Here is a 22,168-nt window from a genome sequence, read left to right on the forward strand (position 1 = left end):
TCCTGGGTGGTCATGGTCAAATCAGACCCTAGAGAAACAGCTAGGGGGCTTCTTTTGAGAACCCACAAAGCAAGGTAAACTTCTGTAAACCATCTAATGCAGAATAACTGACCCCCTTCCCGCCTTCGTTCCCCTACCCACCCCCCCAAGTCTGCCCCGGCTTTCTAACCGTGACTTCCTGAGAACGTCCCCTGCTGAGCTTCGTCTTTGCCAACCATGCATCTTTATTTCACATTTGGGTTCTAAATTTCAAACCCAGATCCGTCTGGTAGTTTGAATGGTCGGGGTGGAGGGGGCCTGGAATGTGATTTAGTTCTAAGAAAAAAGGCTCAAAAATCTTCTTGGAAATCAGCATTGTTCCCATTCATCATTATAGCTCCTAATTCAATTGGATGAGTTAAATAAAAATAAATCAGAACCATGTGGATCAAATTTACGTAAAAAATGCACAGGGGTTTAAAAATTAGACAAGGGTTTCTAGCCAAACACATTTTTGGTTTCGCTGAACACAAGGCGTTGGAAAAATCTCGAGTTTGCCAAAGCCGGAGAGCAACAGCCAGGTTTGCTGAGCCCCCCTTGTATCTTCTGAGGTTGAAAGCAGGGATTTCTGGCCAGGAACTGAAATCCACCAGAGGCCCCCACCAACTGGGCGCAGGCCCGTTCCTCGAGTCTGGGAAGCATCTTGACCCTCCCCTTGTCCACAGCCTCTCTGCTCCGCATACAGCAGCCTCCCCCCGCCCCCAGCTCTCCATCCTCTTGCTCAGTGAAGTTCATCACCGCTCAGCTTTTTTATATCATCCTAAAGAGTTCAAGTGGAGAAGGAAAGAGTTTGTGAATTCAGAGCCACCCCGCACCTTCTCTTCCAGCAGCTCTCCCGCCCCGTCCAGCACACACCCCGTGTCCTCTGACTCAGGCAGCGTGGCCCGGGCCTGCAGCCTAAACCTCCAGATGTTCTGCACTCCGCGCCCCTTTCTGGCCTCCACTCCAAGACTGGGCTGTTGACTGCAGGCCCCTTTGGGCTCTTGGAAGAACAAGGTCTTTTTCTGCGTGGGGCTGGTTTGCAAACCCCACTCTGTCTTCTCAGCTGGGCTGATGCCCCCATGGGGACTCAGTGCTCCCCTCCCATCACCAGCACCACTTTGAAAATGTCTGCGGGAAAATAATCACATGTTAAGAGTGTCTAGACACTGTTTTCTTAGATTCTGGTACCATCTGACTTTTCGTGCAAGGAAAGACTTCCTTACCTAGCCCGTCCGTCTGCACCTCTAACTCTCCAGTCTCGCTTAAAAATCACTTGTCACACACCTGTGTGTGTCAGTCATGTGGGTGGTTCCCACTGAGAAGTGTCTTGAGATTTGCTAACCAGCTATTTAAATAAAGCCAGAATTTGAAATTTACTTTGACACCCACCAAAAAAATCTAGCTTGGTAACTCATGAAGTTTGTGGTCACACAAGGGGAAGCCAACCTGCATATGTGTCAAACATTTCTTCTCATTGGAGATTATTCCTCTCCTGAAAAATCATTTCCCTTGAATGTTTCGGTTAAATATGCATATATCTGTTTGATTACATTAATGCATGTAAGAGGAGTTTGTTTAAAAAAAAAAAGCAAGTCCCTAGAATCCACTTCCTGACAATCTAAATCACCAGGTCTAGGGTGGGTCCTCGGAATTTTCATGTTTTTAGATAATTCTGAGGTTGTTGATCCAAGGACCACTCTTTGAATGACACTGTGGTAAGCTGTTCTTCCCTGTGCTTCAGGAACTTTACTCTTATAATCCTAAAGTGGGTTTGTGGTACATCCATGCTCCGGTCCTGGACTGCATGGTTCGTGGTCACAATGCCTGGGGCTCTGTTCCAGGCTGGTAGGTTAGGGGTGCTACACCCCTCATTCTCCTCTTGACCACAGGTCTCCCAAGGCCGGGGCTGCTCACCACCAGGACAACTGCAAGCAGTGGGGTCGACCTCACCACACGGCCGGTGTCCCGTAGCTTACCAGGGGTGACTGGGTCTCCTCTTGGAAGGCAGGATACAAAGTAACTGGCTCTCTTGCTTACTTGAGATCCCTGAAAAACTGCCATTGTGAATCCCTGAGTCCCGTGGAGGAAGGAACACACCGAGGTTATGTTCAGTCCCAATGGCCAGAAGTAGCAGCTGTAAGGATAAAGAACAGTAGTCATTTCATTATTTCTACACCAGGAGACCAGATAACTCACGGATCCTCTCAACCAGAACATTTTTGATAGTCAGTGGGGTCACCATTAATAATTATGCCGGGAAAGCAGCACCAACCAAAACCGTCTCAGCCAAACAGGGATGTACGGTCACTCTGTGTCTGCTTCCCCCGCCTCCTAAACTAAGTGAATTTGACATGACCCGGTCCATCTACACTGCACCCACGTCCTATCACTCACAGGCTGGGATTCCTTCTGAGCCTGATCTCTGCAAATGGGCATTTGATGAACAGAAGCTTATTCCTCAAACGACTAACGAGCTAGACTCAAGGTCATTTGTTCGCTGATTGATTCAGTGAGCCTCTGATGCAGTGGTGAACAAGCCCAGAGAAAGGACCAGATCACGGAGGCGCCCCCCACACGCACGGAAAGGAAATTCCTTCTCCGAGCTTCCCTCACTGAGTTGTAAAGTCCTGGCTTCCTGTGGAGAAAATAAAAGCCCTGCGCTTTCTCAGGGCCAGGCGCTGGCGACAACGTCAGGCTGTCTCTGTACTTCCCAGTATTTTAGCTGGTTGGGGAACTTTCAGGTATTAGATTGTATCCACCCTCAAAAGTCAAATGTTTATTTTGTCTGAAGACTCCAAAAGTAAAAGCCAACCCTCAAAAATATCTGTGGTACAGTTCAAATCGAAAGTTACACCCACAGCCAAAACAACCAGCTCCTTTTGGGGTAGCAGGAGCTGCCAGCATATTTGTCATCCTTAAATGTCCCTTGATTCATTTGCAGTCAAACGTTCTGGGGTCCTGTGGTCAGTCACAACCAGGTCTAATTCATCCTGTGACGAGAGAGTCAGGGAGCGTTAGAGCCGTAAGCCTCCCCAGGGGCCACGCGTCCTAACCCTTCATTTCACAAGGGGAGACGCTGGAGATGGGAGAGGCTCATCCCTCACCACTCCCCAGTGGAAATCCAGTCCTGCAGCCAAGCCAAACCAGGTAACGCCGCCCTCGCACACAAGTTCTCTCACGTCCCGGGGCTTTGGCCCCCGCAGTTCCCTCTACGTGCCAGGCATGGGGTGCCCAAATCCTCCTCCCTGACACTCCCCATCTCATGAATCAGTACTTCTTCATTTCACATTCCCGGCAGGTGGTCATGGGGCTTTTAAACGGGAATGAACGAAGTGGTCTTGCCTAAATACTGAGGGGCAGAGGTGGGTCTCAAAGCCAGGTCTTCTGCCACCAAGTCCAGCGTGTGTTTCACGACATCATCTAATATAGACAGAATGACAACAGAGAATCTGGGTGCAATCTTGGTGGCCTGCCAGAATGCCAGTATTGAAATAAATCTACTCGGTTTCCTGGACCACAAGGCAGTATGCTGGAGTTTTGTTTTCTTCTGGTACAAGTGCCATGTTCAGAGCACTGCAGGTTGGCCACAGACGGTACAGAGGACTAGAATCCCTGCTCCTCTTAATTTCCACCATCTGTTGGCAGCCTTGACCTTGGGAACCACCTGGCTTTTCTGCTAAAACATGACTGAGTGTCCCGGTCACTGTCATTTCAAGTGAGACTTGGAACTGAACCCCAGATCCCTCAGGCGCACTCTTCACTCCCCTCCTCCCACCCGCTAGCTTACTTCCCGGTGCTACTGCCCCAAGATCAGAGCCATAAAAACAAACAAACAAAAAACCTTGCGGTGCACAAGAATTTGTCATTTCCTTCCACATCATCACATTTGATCTTTGTAACAGCTTTGTGAGACAGGTAGAGCAGATGTTATAATATTTATTTTTCTGTTTTCAGTTTTTTAACAATGATTTCAGGGATGAGAAAATTGAGAGCTAAAGAAAATAAGTGACTTGTCTCAAGTCCCAGGGTGGGTTAGAGGCAGAGATGGGACGTGCGGGCTCCTAAGGGCCCGGGCGGGGATGGCTCCTGCTCCCGTAGGACGCCAGGGCTCAGCTGCAGGGACCCCCCCGTCCTGCCGTGAGGACTTGAAAGGGGCAAAAAGGGTTTGGGGAATTTGCTGAGTTGATAAAGATGGGAGAGCTGTGAGGACATCCTACAGGAGCAGCCAGGAGTTGGCAAATGGAAGAATTGATGGATTCTTTTGAAAAGCAGCTTCAAGAAACAGCCTCAGCTTACTGTAGTATGAGCTCTCCAAAGAGGAAACTGAAATTTCATCAGTAATAGATCAAGGAGGCCAACAAATGTTAGCCAGACGCCGGCGGCTGAGCGCTGAGTGGACGTGCTGAATTGAAGAGTCGTTTGTCCCCGCTCCTGTGTGAAGCAGGTGCCCGGGGACGACGGGGAGGGCATCCCTAAGTGCCCTGGAGAGGGGCCTGTGAGAGCCGTCAGCACTTGGCTCATTTGGAGGCACGTTAGCTAAGAGTCTCCAGTGCCCCTGGGCCCCTTCCTGCTCCCTTCCTCCGCCAGCACCGAGCTTTTGTTAGCAGCTCCATGGAGGGCAGGGCAAGAAAAGGCAGGAGGCTGCTACTTTTAAATATCCGCGCATCACATTTTGCTGCCTGCCTGTGAGCGTCGGAGTTTACATGCTAAGGCTGCTGGATCACCAGATCGGGGGTCCTCTGAATGGATCTCATATGCTGAATTCTTTTTCTTCCTCCCTCCTTCCCATTTATTCTTTGTCTCGGCAAGTATGACTAAGTGGAATTTACTAGATCTAGTGGGATTTACTCTATGAAAGATATGGCGAGGCCCACAGAAGAAATGCAGAATGAGATCTCCAGCATCCAGAAGTTGAATTTGGGGTGGGGGCGGGGTGCAGGGAGATAAGGTGACCAGTTCTCGGGTGTTCGCTGTAAACAGGACAGGGGTCAACGTCCCGCGAGGAAAATGCTTCCCGTGGTGGTTTATTACATGGTCTCCAAGTACTAGGCTCTGCGCTCTGTTCTGGGGACAGAAACAAACAGGACAACTCAGATCTTGTCCCAAGGGGGCCCTACTGCCTGGGACAGTGTTTTCAAGGCGAGGCTCCCCCGCCACTTGTAGTAGAATTACCCTTGTTTAAATAGGCTGATGCCTGGGCTCAGATCTACACAATCTGAATGTGTAAAGGTGGGCCCTCGACTCTTCAGTTAATTAGCTTAAAGAAGTCAGAGCTGGAGAATGACTAATGATGGGGAAGAGACAGGCAAGTGCAGCCAGTCTGGGGCCGATAGGTGAATACCGTGTTCCTGGATGTGGGAGGACCGTGACTGCCGAGGACCCGGGAGAGGAAGGGGAGATGGCTGCTCTTTGGGCTTTCTCCTCAGGGCTGCTCTGGCAGCAGAGGGTGGCACTGTGTCCCCCTCATCCTCTCTTCGTCACCACCACCAGTCTGATGCTGTGTCCACACATTCTTCATCCAGAGTAGTGACAGGTCCCCGAAGGAAGAGGGGGAGGCCCAAGAAGGGGCCTGTGGAGAACCACTCACCTGTTCAGTCCCTGTCCACAAGGTGCCTTCCCGGAGAGGCCCCCCCTTAGCCATATCTTCCGAAGTGGCTCTCTGGCCACTCTCCTTAAACCCTGCCTGACTTTTCTTCAAGCACCTGCCATCTTCTGGCCTTTGTGTGTCTACCGCATCTCGTTCAGAGGTTGTGAGGGACACGGTCACTTCTGTGCACCGCAGCTGGCACGCAGTGAGCGCTCAGTAAACATGGCATGAAGGGTCCAGCAGGGCAGACGGATGCACCCCGGCCTCCTCTCTGTGCTGCTCAAATTCTGCTGCTCTCAGAAACGGCAAGCAGCTCAGGATTCCCGAGAGACCCTCCCTTTCTGGGCAGGTGGGAAGGCGGGAAGGAGCCCCTGGACGCCCTGCCTGTGCTCTCCAGCTCCCTCCAGCCCGAGGCCTTTGCGGATCACGCCTCTCCTCTCCCAGAGACGCTCTTCCTGACGCCTGAGTCCTGGGGAGCCTCAGAACCGACTACTTTTGATGTGAGTCTTCCCGGAACATGAAGAAACTATTTGAGGAACTGCACGGGGAACTTTGGGAAGGCGAGTGTGGTCTGATGGAGGAGGGCCCACACCAGCGTCGGGCAGGGCCGGGCAGGTCCCCAGCGCCCGCTGGAATCCTTTGAAGCCCTTGCCCTGGGAGGATAAGCGCGCAGTGGGCCGTCTGGCAGGGCCGTCCAGCTTTCCAGAGAGCACTCTCACAAAATGTTCTGCATTGCAGGTTAATGTACAAGACACGAGTTATAAGTGGAAACTTGGCAGAGTCCTTTGGAAATTGGCTAAAAGGCAGGAAACAAAGGGTGGCAGTAAAAAACCTAAAAGGATGTTAATTGGGGAGGGCCTCAGGGAACAGGGTTGAGACCAGCTTTTTATTATTTACATAAAAATTGCTTGGAGAATGGTATTGAAAGAGATTTCATGCTGGCAAAGGAAGCTGCATTAGAGTTGTGTGTAGACACATGAATAGTGGAATTAGGGAAGGATTCAATTTATTGATGGAACTGAAGAGGAACATTTTCTAGTATCTTCCAATTTATTAACCCACACCCATTCAGTTGGCCAGATTTCCATTTGAGCAGCGGGCAGGACAACTTCAGCTTAAAACAACTCAAATCTCCATATTTTGGGGGCCAGCAGAAAGTGCATGAAGAGATTTCGGCACCCTACACCCAGGGCCGGTCCTGAAATGAAACAGACGTTATCTTCAGCCCTAGAAATCACTCTTTTTAAAAGGAGCTGAAAGGCAGGTGGCATCTCCTATTTGGCTACAAGCATAAGATTGGGCCACCTGACATCCACATCGCCCCACCTCCCTTTACAGGTTCTATCCTATGGAGCTCAAATTATCACAGAAATTTATTGTCCATCTACCCCAGCAGGAAGCCAGCAGTCTCTCGTAAGCAGTCATTGCACACTGGACGTAACAACACAGCGAAACAGGACTTGAAATTGGGAGCCCAGAGGCGACATTTGCTGCCCTCGCTGCAGCCTGCCCGAGGGGATGGTCTGTACAGGCATCACGGAGGCCCACTGGGCCCTTGGTCTCCTTGTTACAAACTAGTCGGAATCCTCTCCGCCTTTGGTGTTCAAGGTGCGGTCCATGGACCTGCAGCACCAGCGTCACACGGGAGCAAGTTAGAAACGCAGGCTCTCAGGCCCTACCCCAGAGCTGAATTAGACTCTGCATTTTTGGGGGGTGGGTATAGCTCAGTGGTAGAGTGTGTGCTTAGCATGCATGAGGTCCTGGGTTCAATCCCCAGTACCTCCATTTAATTAATTAATAATAAATAAGCAAACACACACACACAAACAAACGTAAATACTCACCCCCCACCCCCCCCCAAGAAAACCCCAACAAACAAAGAATCTACACTTCAGTAGGATGCAGCCTGATTCCCACACGGAGTAACGTCTCAGAAGCACTGCTCTGAGACACCCGGGAACCACAGAAGGTGACACAGAGGGGATCTGGTTGCTGCTATAGAGTAAAGATCGAACCACATGAGTTCAGTGGCCTGAGGACAGGACTCTGGCATTTGGGACTTCCCAGGCTGCTATAAACTTAAGATTTCCCCCCTCCTGTTTTCTTTAATTGGCCTCATAAGGCACAGCGCCTTCTCTGGAATGTAAGCTTACCCTGAAGTGAATGTGCCTTTTGAGACGATGTTAAAAGCCAGTCTGGTCTACCCCTGAGAGCTCTACCCCCCCGAGCGTGGTCCCTCCGCTGGGTCATTAGCTAATTGTTACGGCCACAGGGGCGGCTTTTCATTTGAGCTCATTTTCCAAAAGCTCTGCGGGCAGGTATGAGTCCTTCTGTTGTTTTCTGCTGCTAAGTGTCGGCTGTTGGTCCGAAGGACCGGCCCTGTGGCGGGGCATCACTGGCCTGGGCAAACTTTTCTAAAATGTGGGAGGCTTGGCTTTTAAAGCTGTGGATTCGAACACTCTGTGGGCCTCTTAGAACTGTATTCTCCCTGGATCTGAGACGACATGACAGTGATTGTGATGGGACGCGGGAACAGCTGCATACACACCACCCTCCTCCTGCCCCCCCCCCCCCCGCTTCACTCAGACTTCTAGAAAATCGGATAATGAGGTGAGGTTGCTGAAATCGACCTGCCTCTGCCCTCGGCTCACGAGGTGGTGCAGGCAGGGGCTGGTTCTGTCACACTGGTAGGGAGTAGCACTGAAATCCCCAACTCCCCTTCCCCCATCCTGCCCGGGTCGGGTGAACACAGAGTTGTGGCCTGATGGAAGTAAGACTGGATTTTTATTAGCAGTAGCTTTGCTAAGGTTACTTGGTTCTTTTCCAAGAGTTGAGGTGGGTGTTGAAATATCCAAGTCATTCCAGGTACCAGAGACGAGCAAAGAAAGTTTGCTGAGACACACTTTGGAAATTGAGACCTGGCATGTGTCCTCTGTAATTTAGGCTAGATTGAGGCTCCTCAAACCTGAGTGTAGCATCAGAGTCCTGTCCTAACCTGGGACGAGTCCAGCCCCAGGGGCCTCAGAGCAGATAAGCCAAAAGGTGGCAAGTGAGTACATTAAATAAAGTGTGTCTCCTTCACCCAAGACCAGTACATGCAGAGCAGCTACTGTGGATCCTTATCTCCCCAACAGACTGAGAGCTCAGAAGGAGGGAAATCTGCTGTTCATCCTTATTCTTAGAGCACCTGGCACAGAGTAGGCCCTTCAGACACATCTGTGGGATGGGTGTGCAAAGGAAGGCAGGCTGCAAGCTCCGGCTGCAACACCAGCTCCCGCTCAATCTTTGTAAGTAAGTCATTGCTCAGCCACATCTCAGGCATTGCACTTCAGGTTTATTTCTTCCTTGTCGACTATTAATCTTTTGGGCTCATTCACAGTTGTGTTTGGGGCCCCTTATGTCTGTATAGCAGGTCTCCAAAGGAGGTACCTCTGGCCACAAAGCTCACTGCATCACCAAGTGCCTTACAGTGCGAAGCTAAAAACCACTGGGCTGGGCAGGAAGAGAGAAGAGAACTCAGGAGCCAGTCCATCAGGAGGGATCACGTGCTCCCACCTTCTTAAGCAGGGGTATTCCTGTTCTTTTCAGGTAAGAATCTACGATCTCTCCAAATATGAGCATGGAGCCGATGACGTGCTGATCTTGGCCACTGATGGACTCTGGGATGTTTTATCAAATGACGAAGTGGCAGAAGCCATCACTCAGTTTCTTCCTAACTGTGATCCAGATGACCCTCACAGGTTTGTGCATTTCTAGGATTGTGGGGTTGTTCCTCAAGCAGTCTTCCACGCTGGGGATGAAGTAAATGGTAATCGTGCAATTTTCATCATTCACGAGCTGCTGGGGACGGTTTAGTAACCAAACTGCAAAAGGGACTACCTTTCTTATGAGGGGTATTTTCACAGCCAAATGAAAATCCGTATTAAGTTAAACCTAGATACAAAGGGTACAGAATTTGATTTGTGAGATATTTCAACAGGCTGTCTTCCTCACACTGTTACTTCCTATCCTGCGAGGTGGGAATGATCCCATTTGTGATGCTCCTAAGAGTGATAGCAAATGCTTCCAGTATTGATTCCCCTCTGCTGGGAAACTTTCTTTGGGAAACATTGGGAAAGGGGAGAAAGACTGTAGTAGGGATTCATTCCAGCATGACGGCAAGGTAACTATCCTGAATAACCCTCACTGACTCAGAAATATCCAGCCCCTCTAGAGAAAGGCAGCTGCCACTTAGAACACAGGGACATAAGTCCCCCTGAGTAAAACCAGCAGAAGCAAAGGATAGCAGAGTTCGACTTGTAAATACTTCATTACTGGATATATTAGCCAAAAATATAAATAAATATTTTAACATGTTTCAGAAATGTTTTTAAAAGCTTTGAAAATACGTATAAGGACAAGAGACTATAAAATGACTGCACAGACTTTTTAAATTAGGGAATGAAATTTCTGGAGATGAAAAAATATAAAAGTAGGAACTAAAAAGTCAGTGAATTAAACAGATTGAGGCAGTTGAAGAAATACACTGGTGCACTGCAAAAGTAATCTAAATAATCCAAAATATGCTCAGAGAGACAAAGAGAGGGAAAATATGAAATGAGACTGAGACTAGGAGGACGACCTAAGATACTGTAAAAATAATTGTATAAAAGGAGATGTTACAGAAGATGGGAAGAAAAAGAACAAGCTCCAGTCCAGAATTGTTGAATGATAGTAAACTTCAGATCCAGAAAGCCCAACAGATCTCAAGCAGAAGAAATAAAAAGTTGTAAGTAGAGATTCAATAATTAAACTGAAGAACTCGAAACAAACAAAAAACATACTAGAAGCCAGAAAGAAAGACAAAATAGACACATGAGAATTTAGACTGATAGCTGACTTTTTAAAAACAACCATAGGAGCCAAGATAATGGGGTTTCACCTTCCTCACTTCTCATATATTTTCCTGCAATAAATATATGAAAAAAACACTCAACTTCAACAGTCAGAGAAGTACAAATAATTAAAAACCTGTAGAACAACTGCAGATGGATTTGTGAATTTGTAGCAGGACTCTGAAGACAGCTCAGCATATGCACATCCTATACCCAGAAGCTCCACTCCTAAGTCTGTTCCCTGGAGCAGTGGTTCTAAAAGTGTGGTCACTGGGTCGGTCACATGGGATCAGCATCATCTGAAAACTCGTTAGAAATACAAATTCTCAGGCCCCACCCCAAGATCTGCCAAACAAAACTCCAGTGGTAGGACCCAGGGATTTGTGTTTTAACAAACAACCCAGGTGATTGTGATGCTGGTATAATTCAAGTCATACAAAAAGATATGCACACAATTGTTTTTATTATAAAAACTGGAAGCAACCTACATATCCAGCCAGAGGATGGATTAAACAAAGAATAGAGTATGTCACAGCCCCCAAATGGAATGAACCAAAGCTGTGCTCTTCAGCAGGAAAGAATCTTAATAACACAATGTTGAGTTTAATAAGCAAGTCATAGAAGAATGCACATATTATGATTCTATTTATAGAAAGTAGAAAACTAACATTTGACTATGACATATGATATAGATAATAAAATTAAAACGAAAAAGCAGGACAATTAACCTGAAATTCAGGATAATTGTTACCTTGGGAGGAGAGGTGGCAGAGGGGGATATGTGCTTGAGAAGGGGCCCACGATGAGCTGCTAAGATATTTACTGGTAATGTTCTGTTCCTTTAGTTACGTAGCAGGTACGTGATTGTTCACATTATTTTTCAGCTTTCATCTGTTACGTGTATTGGTTTGTATGTCAGCTGTGAGGCACGGTAGTCTAGTGGTTGATGGCATGGATCTAGTTACACTGCTTGAGGTTAAATCTTGGTTCTGCCCCTTCTAGACTTTGTGACCTTGGGGAAGTTTCTTAACCTCTTAGTGCCTCAGATTCCTCATCTGTAAGATGGGGATTCCAGTAGTCCTAACCTCCTGCATGTTTGTAAGTGGAGCACCTGGGATGCAGAAGCACTACTGGGTATTTGTGATTGTTATTCTATGTTTGTTGCTATTTTTATGTTTCATATATTTCATAACAACCAAAAAAAGTCCCTTCAGGAAAAACTTAAAGCTACTTATTCTTTCTAGAATTGTTTGGTGTAATTTGGCTCAGGTGCAGAGGAATGGATGGTACTGTAAACAATAAGATTCTTTTATTTGAATTTGAATGAATTTTTTTCCTGTTGAGCTATTAGTTTTAATCTGTGTTTTATATCCTGCTTGTTAGCAACATTCTCATGTTGATTTTCTGTACTGTATCATTTGCATAAAGCTTTGCAAAGCCAGCAGACAAGTACGAGTGAAAAGGAACCCCAGTGCTTTTTTTTTTTTTAATCTCTCCAAGCTGGCTTGGTTTTGCTTACCAGCCCCTGTCTCTCCATGGCAACAAGTCTGCCCTCCAAGGGTGGGTAACCTATGGGCAGTGCTGTCGCTGGGCAGGCGCATGCCAGGTCAGAGCAGGTTCCTAGGTTCCTGAAACCTGTTACCTGCAGCGGCAGGGCTTACGGGGATCTCCATGGAACAGAAGGGCAGGAAAGAAAAAGGTTTTGAATTTGCCTTGCAGGGAAGATGGCAAACCAAAGCCTAAGAAGAATCCTGTATCCGAGAGATGAATGAGTGAAGGGGAAAGTTTTAAGATGGGCACAGTTTCGTTGCTAAGAGATGGAATATCCAGCTGGAGAGCGGAAAAATTCTGGTTGGTTTTTGAAATCTTGAGGCCTTATGTGGGGGGGGGGGTGCCTTCTTTGCCAAATAACTCCCACTTAGATTGATTATCACGGAAATATTGAGGACCTATTTTACAAGCCTGCTAGACACTGGGGAAGAATCTGTGAAGAAAACAGACCACGTCCCTGCCTTCTTGGAGTTTAAAATCTAGAGGTTACGGAAGCATACAGAAGTTACAATATGGATGATTAAGTAGACAGTACAAGGGACAGCCAAGAAAGCTTCCCTCCAGAGGGGACATCTAAACTTAAACCTGAGGAATAAATGCGTGTGCACCAGGCAGTGCGGGCTGGGGAGGCATCAGTGGGGGAGAACGTGTTGCCTTCGAGGAGCCCAGCAGTCAGTGTGGCTGGCTGGGCTTCCAGTGGGCTAGTGTCAGCGGATGATGTGTGAGATAAATGGGTCCGCTCGCATCGGACCTTAAGCCCTCACAAGATGAATAAACGCGAAGACTAGCTGGAGGACGGGGAGTCTGTGATAATGATACAGACTCTATGTGCTTCCTTCATTCTGATTCATAATCAGAAAATAGTCTGTGCAATCTGATGATGAAAACATGAGATGTGGACTGTTTCTCTACTCCTGGGCTCCTTAGTAATTTAAGCCATACTGGGAAATCAGAGAAACTTAATTTATTTGAAACTCACGACTTAGGAATTATGTAAAACGATGTCATTCCTGTGTGTGACGTGTTTGCACGTGTCTGCGTGTAACTGGGAAGGAGGGCGCCACACTCACGCCCAGGCCTAGTGTGTCTCCTTGGGAGGCCCGTGGAGAGTTCAACACCGAAGTCGTGGCAGTGGGTTCCCTGGCGGTGCCTCCTGACGGGGAGCTGTTCTGATCTTGTCATGCAGAAAAGAAACAGGAGTAAGAGTCATCCTAATACCTTTTAGCCTGAGGCATAACTTCTGTGATGACGAAAGCCCCGCCATCATCCCTGAGGCTCTGTGAGTTCCTCCCCAGCCGGAAGGATCCACTTCCCAGCTGTGGCCAGGACCACAGGTTTGCCCGCTGAACACGCGAGTCGGGGAGATGGAGGGGGCTGACCAGGCCAGATGACTGTTTGATAGAAACTGAGAAAGGGAAGGTGTGCCCCCCAGGGTGGGCTGCCTGGGGGAGACACAGGGCAACAAGGCGAGAAGAACAAAATGTGTCTTCATCTGACACTCTGAATGGGCCTGTTCTACCTGGAGTTTTGCTGAGTTTGCCCAGTTTTGTCCAGAAATTCAGGACAGGAGGAGGCAAGACTTTAGCCCTGGGACAGGACGTACTTTCAGGTTTTGCCACTTGATTATTTGGCTTTTGTTGATGGTACGGGTAGGTTTTTTCTTTTTCTTTTTCTTTTTCTTTTCCTCTTCGTGGCAGCCATTCTCGACAAATTGCTAGTATTGTTGTTCCCTGATGACGTCCTTCCCAATACGAGATTTAAAACAGCATCTCCCCCTCCAGGGTGCTTTGTGAGGGAAGAGGTGATTTGGAGAAAGATGATGCTTGTGAAATCCTGACCCTCACACCGTCCTCTCGGGCAGAGGTGGGGTTCAAATGAGCTGTAGGGCCTTCCTGCCCTCAGGGTGTCTTGTTAAGTCCTTTTGCTGTTTTGAACTGTCTTGACAAAGGAACCAGAAAATTAAAAGGAGGCTTTGTGGACAAGCCAGAATGTGAGTGCAATTGGGTCTTTTCTTTCTTTTATTTTCCTGAAGTGTAGCAGAGATGATGGTTCTGCACATGCTTTGTGGGGTCATGAAATGAACCACTGAAATATACCAAGCTAACACCCTGGAGTGGGGTGGACGGAATTCACGGAGGTTGGGCTGTACCACGTGTCGCTCTCTATACTAATTCCAGTAAGATTCTTTTCTGAGGCCTAAATATCCTGCAAAATTTAAATAGGGTCCTCAGAGAAAGGCCTGGAAGGGGTCTTCTGAGGCAAAAAGTCTCGGATTGACTATCCCCTCTGTAAGGCTGGAGGTTTAGTGGTAGGTCTCCTGGAAAGACTGTTCAAAATGGAGGCAAGTATGTAAACATGCAAAGAAGATGCTTAATAATTTGTTGGGAAGAAATAAACTGAATATTACTAAAGGAGGAAGGTGTGGGCAACGCTGAGTGGACCCCAGGCCAAGGAACAGTTAACCACATGTGAAGACATGGCAGGGAGTCGCATTCCAGATGCCCAGGAGAGGCTTGGCAAGGCTTCTTTTGCCCTCCCTTCATTTCCCAAAACCTGTCTTTGGAAACCTCGTCATGGTAACTTGGACCTAACGACCCTCGGTCCCCCTGCCATGACTGGAGGGGCTTATCACGGGGCATTACGTCTAAGCACCAACATCCTGGAAGCTCCACGGAGCTTCTCCCTAACCAGGGAGCCTTGACAGCCGGGCGTCAGTTGTCGTGCTCCGTACCCACGCTCTCCTCAGCTCGGATAACCGTGTGCCTTGCTAAGGAAGAGCTTGTCAGTGGAAAGTTACTAGTAAAACACCCACAGCACTGACAGCAGGAAACTAATGCGGGTCTGAAATGCTCGTTTGTATCACCTTGATAACATATATGAAACTCACTTTGGCAAAAGACAAAGGTTCTTTTCATGAAAACTTTCTGTGAGCTAGCTGAACTAATTTCTCCCTGTGCCGTGTGGTTTTGAAAAAGTATGCCTCAGATGCAAAAAGGAAGGGTTCGCCCCAGTCCCACCCTCATACCCATTACAGGTTTTAAGAACAAATGGGTGTTTTAGCTGGTGTTCCAAGACTAGATAAAATCTGCATTTTTGTTTCTTTTGCAATATTTAGCATATTCAGATCCACGGGAATGTGGAAGTCAGCCACCACCCTGCCCTTGGCAGCCTCAAACAGCCCACTGCCAGCCCCCTCTTTCCTTCCTTGGGGCCATTGGAGCAGAGCTGTGTGGCCACTTAGTTGGAACATGAGGGCATTTAAAGCACTTGCCAGAGAGGATGGAGAAGAAAACTGTTATGCCCCCTCATATTGAAATGTTGCTCTTTGGGATTTGAACTAAAATGAACCTGCACCACTTAAGAAATCAGGGAGCTGGTGCCGGGGGCCGAGAGGTGGAGGACCCCTGGTGGGTGTTCTCACCTTCTCCAGGAGGGGTGATGAGCCCTTCTTATCTGTGGCCTTGTGCCTGCTGACTCCCAGTGGACACCGTGACAGTGTTGCAGACAGCAGCTGTCATTGTTCCAGTGTCTCTGCCTGAGTGAAGTCCCTGCACAGAACCTGCTGTGAGCATCTTCAGTGGCTTCACAGCCAGACAAGGGACACATGTTGCTCAGCTCCCAGCAGTGCGCCTAAGAGGTGCCTCCTCCCAGGACAAGTTGCCTGGTTCCCAGCAAGAGAGCCCCCTCCAAGCCACCCCCAGCTACCCGGTCACCATAGATCCCTGCCAAGGCTCCGAAGCTTGGGAGAGCGTTTCTGCCTCTTAAACGTAAGAGGCCTGCTCAGAATGCAAAGAGGATTCTCTCTCCTGTTCCCATCACTCTGTTACTGCCCCGCTCCGCTCCGCAGATGGAGTCTGTCTTTAATATGCAAATATTCGGAACCCATTAATTCCCCAGTTCCTGCCACCTACCCTCCCTCTTGTAAGACCCTGTCTGTACCATCCAAATGGCAAACAGAAGTTCCCACCCAGCTAGAACTGTTGGGAGACTTTAAGGCATGGTTACAGCCTAAGGCCTGAAACGGACTTATTTTGACATTCCAGTGCTGATTCAGCTGTGGTCTTGTGGAAACAAACTCTCTAAAAAGGTGGATGACTTCTGGCAAGACTCTTGGAGGCAGGGAGAGAGGAAATGAAGTCAGAAACAGCATTTAGGGTAAATGAAGCCACATGCAGGGAGATTTCCTCATAAAGAGGAAAATGATGGCTAACCTGTACTGACCCCTGACCAACTGGGGGCCGCTGAATGCCTGAGGAAGAGTCTCCTTTATCTTGGCGCTTTGAGGCCTGCACTGTCCTTATCCCCAGTTCACAAGCAAGGAGGGGCTCCGAGAGGCTCAGGAGTTTCTCCAGGGCTCCCAGGGGGGCCCCGGGCAGCCCACGCCCACAGCCCGAGCGCTTCGCAGGCCCCGCCGCAGAGGCGCGAGAACTAGGACGCGCCCCACACGACCGGGACCCCAGAGGCCACTGAGGAGTCATGCTCCTGTCTCCTTTCACCCTGACTTTGGTTTCGGTGGCTGTGGAAAGAGCCCGTAGCCCCTCCATGGTCCCTCAGCCCCTCTTCCTTTGCGGCTTTCCCTCCCTCCCCCTCGGCCCGAAGCAGCCCAGGGCTCGGCCTGTCAATACTGAAGGCTTCAGCCAGAGAAGAAAAACGGTCTCAAAATACAAAACTGGTCTCCCAGGGAGCCTCTTGGCTGGGAGAGGGCGAGTAACTTCACGGCCTCCGCCCTTCTGTGACGCGGTCTGACCCCCATTCTGAAGGAGGCCGTGGGTCCGGCCCGGCCCCTCCGCGGCCTCCGGGCCCCCTTCCCTGCCTGCCGCTGCAGCGCGCCCCTCTGCGCAACCCTCCTCCCCGCGTGTTCTGTGCTTGTGCTCTGTGCCGCCGCTCCCGGCGCCCCTCGGATGTGGCTCACGGACGAGCGCCCCGGTGTTCGGCCTCAGGTCTGAGCTCGGGGAGCGCTCCTGTTGCACTGCCACATGAGCAGTCTCGTCCATTGTCACCACCCCAGGCAGCCCTTGTCAGGTAGAAACTGGAGGAGGAAGAAACGGGAGAGAGGAGAAGCGGTTCTTTCCCTCCAGAGAAGACGTTTCTGCTTTTCTTCTGGCACCAGTCTTGATAGAAAGCAGCCTTACAAGTGGCTTCATGCCTGGGGCAAGCCGGCTCTTGACGGGGATGAGACGAAGTCTAAAGGGGCCCCCGGCCCGGCTGAGACTGGAGCTGGGGTAAAAGCCTTCTTGAACTGATCTGCATATGAGGAGGAGCTCCCTGCACGTGGCCTCATTTACCCGAAATGCTGTTTCTGGCTTCATTTCAATACTGGGTCTCCTGCAGCATGAAGGAGACAGGAAACCGGTCCTAGGGTTCAGCTGCACTGTTCAGTTACTGATCAGCATCTCATCAGTGCCCCCCAGTTGTCCGCGCAGGCTGCTCTCTCACAGGGGGACGTCCCGTTCGCTAGGGAAGCCGGGCAGAGAGAAGTCCTGGGCAAGTGTTGGGGGCAGTGCTTCTCGCCTTCTCCCTCAGCTTCCTGCTCAGTCGGGCCGGCCTTCCTGAAGCACGTGTGTGCATGGATGAGTGAGAACCTGATGAAACTGAGGTTCTTTGAGGAGGGGGAACGGCTGGAAGGCCCACCACGCAGGGCAAGTGTGGGGTTAGACATCACGCCACTCCTGTGGTATGGGGATCCTAAGCCAAGAAATTCACATAAAACGTGTTCTAGAACCGGAAGAACCTGTAGTGTGCCCCCCAGTCAAGGCAAATTTAGAAACCTTTGTAGATACCCTAGGGCCTATAACTAGAAATAACAGCCTTCCCTCTATCCCCCACAAAGAAAACCTAACAGAACAGATTGAGAGGAACCTTTAACATGCAGAGGTAGGACCATACGGTAAGAAAAAGATGTGGAAAAGAATCAAATGCAATGGTGAAATATGTCACTGAAATAAAGTCACTCCTTGAATGGATTGAATAGTAAACTGCTAAAGTATGAATTAGTGAACTAAAAGATACTACTGAGAGATTTAAAAAAAAAAACAGGGAAGAAGTTAAAATGTGGAAGGTAAAATGAGAAAGACCTAATAGGAGAAAATATAAAAGTATGTAGAAAAAATAAAAAATAGAGGCAAGGCAATATTCAAGAAGTTCATGGTTGAGAATTTTTGCAAAACCAGAAATAATCTTCTCAGTCTGAAGGAGTGAAACTAATTTCCAAATAAATAAAAAGAAATCATTGTTACATCTTGGAGGAAGTTCATACCATCAACAGTAACAATTTAATAAGTGATTGATGAGGAAATACAGTGTCTTATTAAAAAAATGAAATAGGACACACTTCTCAGCGAGAGAAGTCAGAAAAGATGGAATATTATCTCCAAACTGCTAATGGAAAACAAAGGTCAATTTAGAATTCTGTACCCAAGAAAGCTGTGATCCAAGATTAAAGGCAAAACCAAACATTTTTGTGGCCCCAAAACTTGGTGAGTTTATCCCTCAAAGACCATTGTTAAAAGAATTACTTTTAAAAAAAAAAAGTACTAAATATGTACTTCAACAGTAGGAAATCAAACCCAGAAGGAAGGAATGGACTTCAAAAGGCAAAGAAGTTAGTAAGTTGGTTTATTTACATTTAATATAGATTATAAATTATAATAATGACTAATAGGAACTTAAAAATAAGGTGAAATTAAAATACTAGGCAATTACATGAAAGATGAAAGAAGGCATTCTAAGATCCTTTTATTTTCCAGAGGACACAATACTGATTAACTTATATATTAAAAGCTTAAACTGCTGAAAGAGGAGAAATAATCACTTCTAAACCAGTAGAGGGAGGAAAAAGGGATTAAGAAAGCAATCAACCTGACAGAAAGCAAGAACAAAGGAAAGAAAAGCATAGTAAGTAGAAAATACAAATAAATTTTATGTGTATGCATGTGTGAATGATGGCAAAAATAAATTCAGAATAGCAGTTTTTACAATAAACAGATTTAATGTGTATCTTAATAACGACAGAGATTAGATTTTATTTTTACTAGCCATCTACCAATAACGAAATACACTTAAATGAATAGAGTTTAGAAGTCCCACACTGCCTTGTGGATTTTATCACTGGTGAATATCAGGGTGTGAAGGTAGCATTGAAAATGGGTATTACTTGCCTAAGAGACTGGGAGCAGCATTAATTAAGGATCATGGATGGGGAAGTCCCACCTTGGAAGTGAAAATAAATTTACATTTATTGACTGTCCCTGAGTTTTAATTGGGGACTACCAGGAAACGTAAGAAGAACTTGTACCACTTGTCATGGAAGGTCAGACATTGGAGAACTTGAAGTGTATATAGTGGTGTGGAACCCCCTGCCCCGGCCCCACACCACTGCCAAAAAAAAAAAAGGGGAATTCAAGAAGAAAAGGCAGGAGATGCCAAGGATAAAGAAGATGGTCCACAGTGTAGCATTTGTGCTGGAGAAAGGCTGAGCAGAATGAGTATGGAGAAGAAGCTTTAGGTCAAGGTGTAGGAGGCCAGATTAGTGGAGTACTGGGCTTACTGGTAAGAGATTCAGGAAGAAAAATGGAAGTAAGAAATTGAGGAAGCAAGAAAGGAGTTCTCTCAGGGAGTTCAGCATCTACGAAAGAGAGAATGGATGGTAAACAGAAATGCAGGCTTAGGGAAGCTATCTTCGAATAGACAATAACCATTTTTAAGAATAAAACCTTACTCTTCCAGAGCCCTTGGGTTTCCTGGGTAACCTTCTTTTCTGCGTGACCTAATGCTGCTTTTTAAAATACCAAAGCTAAAGGAAAAAAAAAAAAAAACACCAAAGCTAATTTTGACGATTTTTTTTTTTCGATACCCAAAGCCACCAGTAATAGCAGTATCAGGTGGTCTCTTGCCTTTAACTATGGACAATACTCCTATGTGATTCAGATAAAACAAGGTAGGCATTGTTTTGATTTTAACTTTTTTTTTATTGAAGTATAGTTGATTTACAATATTGTGTTAGTTTCAGGTGTGCAGCAAAATGATTCAGTTAAATATATTTTCCAGATTCCTTTTCATTATAGGTTATTGCAAGATACTGAATATGAGTCCCTGTGCTCTACAGTAGGACCTTGTTGTTTATCTATTTTCTATATATAGTGTGTATCTGTTAATCCCAAACTCCTAATTTATCCCTTCCCCTCCTTTCCCCTTTGGCAACCATAAGTTTGTTTTCTCTACCTGTGAATCTATTTCTGTTTTGTAGATTTCATTTGTATCATTTTTTTAGGTTTCACATATAAGCAATATCATATAATAATTTACCTTTCTCTGACTGGCTTACTTCACTTAATAAGATAATCTTTAGGTCCATCCATGTTGCTGCAAATGGTACTATTTCATTCTTTTTTAATGGCTGAGTAATATTCTATTACAGATATATTCCATATCATCTTTATCCATTCATCTGTTGATGGACTGTTAGGTTGCTTCCATGTCTTGGCTATTGTAAATACTGCTGCTATGAATACTGGGGTTCATGTACCTTTTCAAAGTAGAGTTTTCATCCTTTCCCAGGAGTAGAAATTGCTGGATCACATGGTACCTCTATTTTTAGTTTTTCAAAGAACTGCCATACTGTTTTCCTGCATGTCTGGACCAATTTACATTCCTATCAACAGTGTACAAGGGTTTCCTTTTGTCCACACCCTCTCCAGCATTTATTATTTGTAGACTTTTTGATGATGGCCATTCTGACTGGTGTGAGGTGGTACCTCATTATATGTTTGATTTGCATTTCCTTAATAATTAGAGATGTTGAGCATCTTTTCATATGCCAGTTGGCCATCTGTATGTCTTCTTTGGAGAAATGTCTATTTAGGTCTTCTGCCCATTTTTTGATTTTTTTTTTTTTTTATATTGAGTTGTATGAGCTGTTTGTGTATTTTGGAAATTAGCCCCTTCATTTAACCTTGTTTTCACCTCTTAGTTGTCCCATGACTGCGGGACCTGTTGAAGCCTATAGACTGATCTGCTTCTAGAGTTGCCACAGAGACCAGTCTTGAGTTCTTTTTATCTGTTTTTTAATGTCTTTGAGTAACTTCTGTTTGCTGTCAGCCACCTTTTCTCATAACTTGCTATAATTTTGTCTGGTCTGCTCTTGAGCTGGGGTAAGGTGTGTTCAGCCCTAACAGATGAATCTATGAATTCACTGCCTCAGCCAGCTTTCTGAACGTTAAAGGCTAAGGTCCAGACCCTGATCATTCACCAGGATAATAAATGTCACCGGATATTGCTGGTAGCCTTTCCCTATGAAGTTATATCTCAGACATACATTTTTAAAATTTTTTTATTGAAGTGTAGTTGATTTTACAATGTTTTAGTTTCAAGTGTACAGCAAAGTGATTCAATGATACATATGTATATTCTTTTTCAGAGTCTTTTCTGTTATAGGTTATTACAAGATATTGAATATAGTTCCCTGTGCTATACAGTAGGACTTTGTTGTTTACTTTATTTACGGTAGTTTGTATCTGCAAATCCCAAACTCCTAATTTATCCCTACCACACCCACCCCCCACCCTTTCCCCCTTTGGTAACCATAAGTTTGTTTTCTATGTCTGTGAGTCTGTGTTTTGTAAATAAGTTCATTTGTATCTTTTTTTAGTTTCCACATATAAGTTATATGATATTTGTCTTTCTCTTTCTGATTTACTTCACTTAGTATGATAATCTCTAAGTCCATCCATGTTGCTGCAAACGGCATTATTTCATTATTTTTTATGGCTGAGTAGTATTCCATTGTATATTCCACAACTGCTTTATCCAGTCATCTGTTGATGGACATTTAGGTTGCTTCCGTGTCTTGACTATTGTAAATAGTGCTGCTATGAACATTGGGGTGCATGTATCTTTTTGAATTAGAGTTTCCTCTGGATATATGCCCAGGAGTGAGATTGCTGGATCATATGGTAAGTCTATTTTTAGTTTCTTAAGGAATCTCCATGCTTTTCCACAGTGCTTTCTACAATTTACATTCCCACCAATAGTGCAGGAGAGTGAGGAGGTTATTTAATGTATCTTGTCCATCTATCACCTAAACAGTAATTTCACGTTAGGCATCTCACATTTTGGGAAAAGATGGCCTAGACCTTTT

The 22,168-nt window shown here is 46.5% G+C and overlaps 1 protein-coding gene and 1 long non-coding RNA gene across 2 annotated transcripts in view; one reads left to right on the plus strand and one right to left on the minus strand.

Moving 5' to 3' along the window:
* The window catches only part of PPM1H (protein phosphatase, Mg2+/Mn2+ dependent 1H), a 227,627-nt gene that overhangs the window by 200,644 nt on the left and 4,815 nt on the right, over positions 1–22,168 (plus strand). Inside the window, exon 9 of the mRNA XM_031462356.2 lies at positions 9,197–9,348. Within this exon, the coding sequence (XP_031318216.2) occupies positions 9,197–9,348 (152 nt within the window). The remainder of the gene's footprint in view (positions 1–9,196; positions 9,349–22,168) is intronic.
* The window catches only part of LOC116156315 (uncharacterized), a 68,614-nt gene continuing 46,595 nt past the window's right edge, over positions 150–22,168 (minus strand). Inside the window, exons 2-3 of the long non-coding RNA XR_004140066.2 lie at positions 1,998–2,155; positions 150–1,149 (exon numbers count right to left, since the gene is read on the minus strand). This is a non-coding gene — a long non-coding RNA (uncharacterized LOC116156315). The remainder of the gene's footprint in view (positions 1,150–1,997; positions 2,156–22,168) is intronic.

This window comes from Camelus dromedarius, chromosome 11 (assembly GCF_036321535.1).
Source record: "Camelus dromedarius isolate mCamDro1 chromosome 11, mCamDro1.pat, whole genome shotgun sequence".
Classification (NCBI taxonomy): domain Eukaryota; kingdom Metazoa; phylum Chordata; class Mammalia; order Artiodactyla; family Camelidae; genus Camelus; species Camelus dromedarius.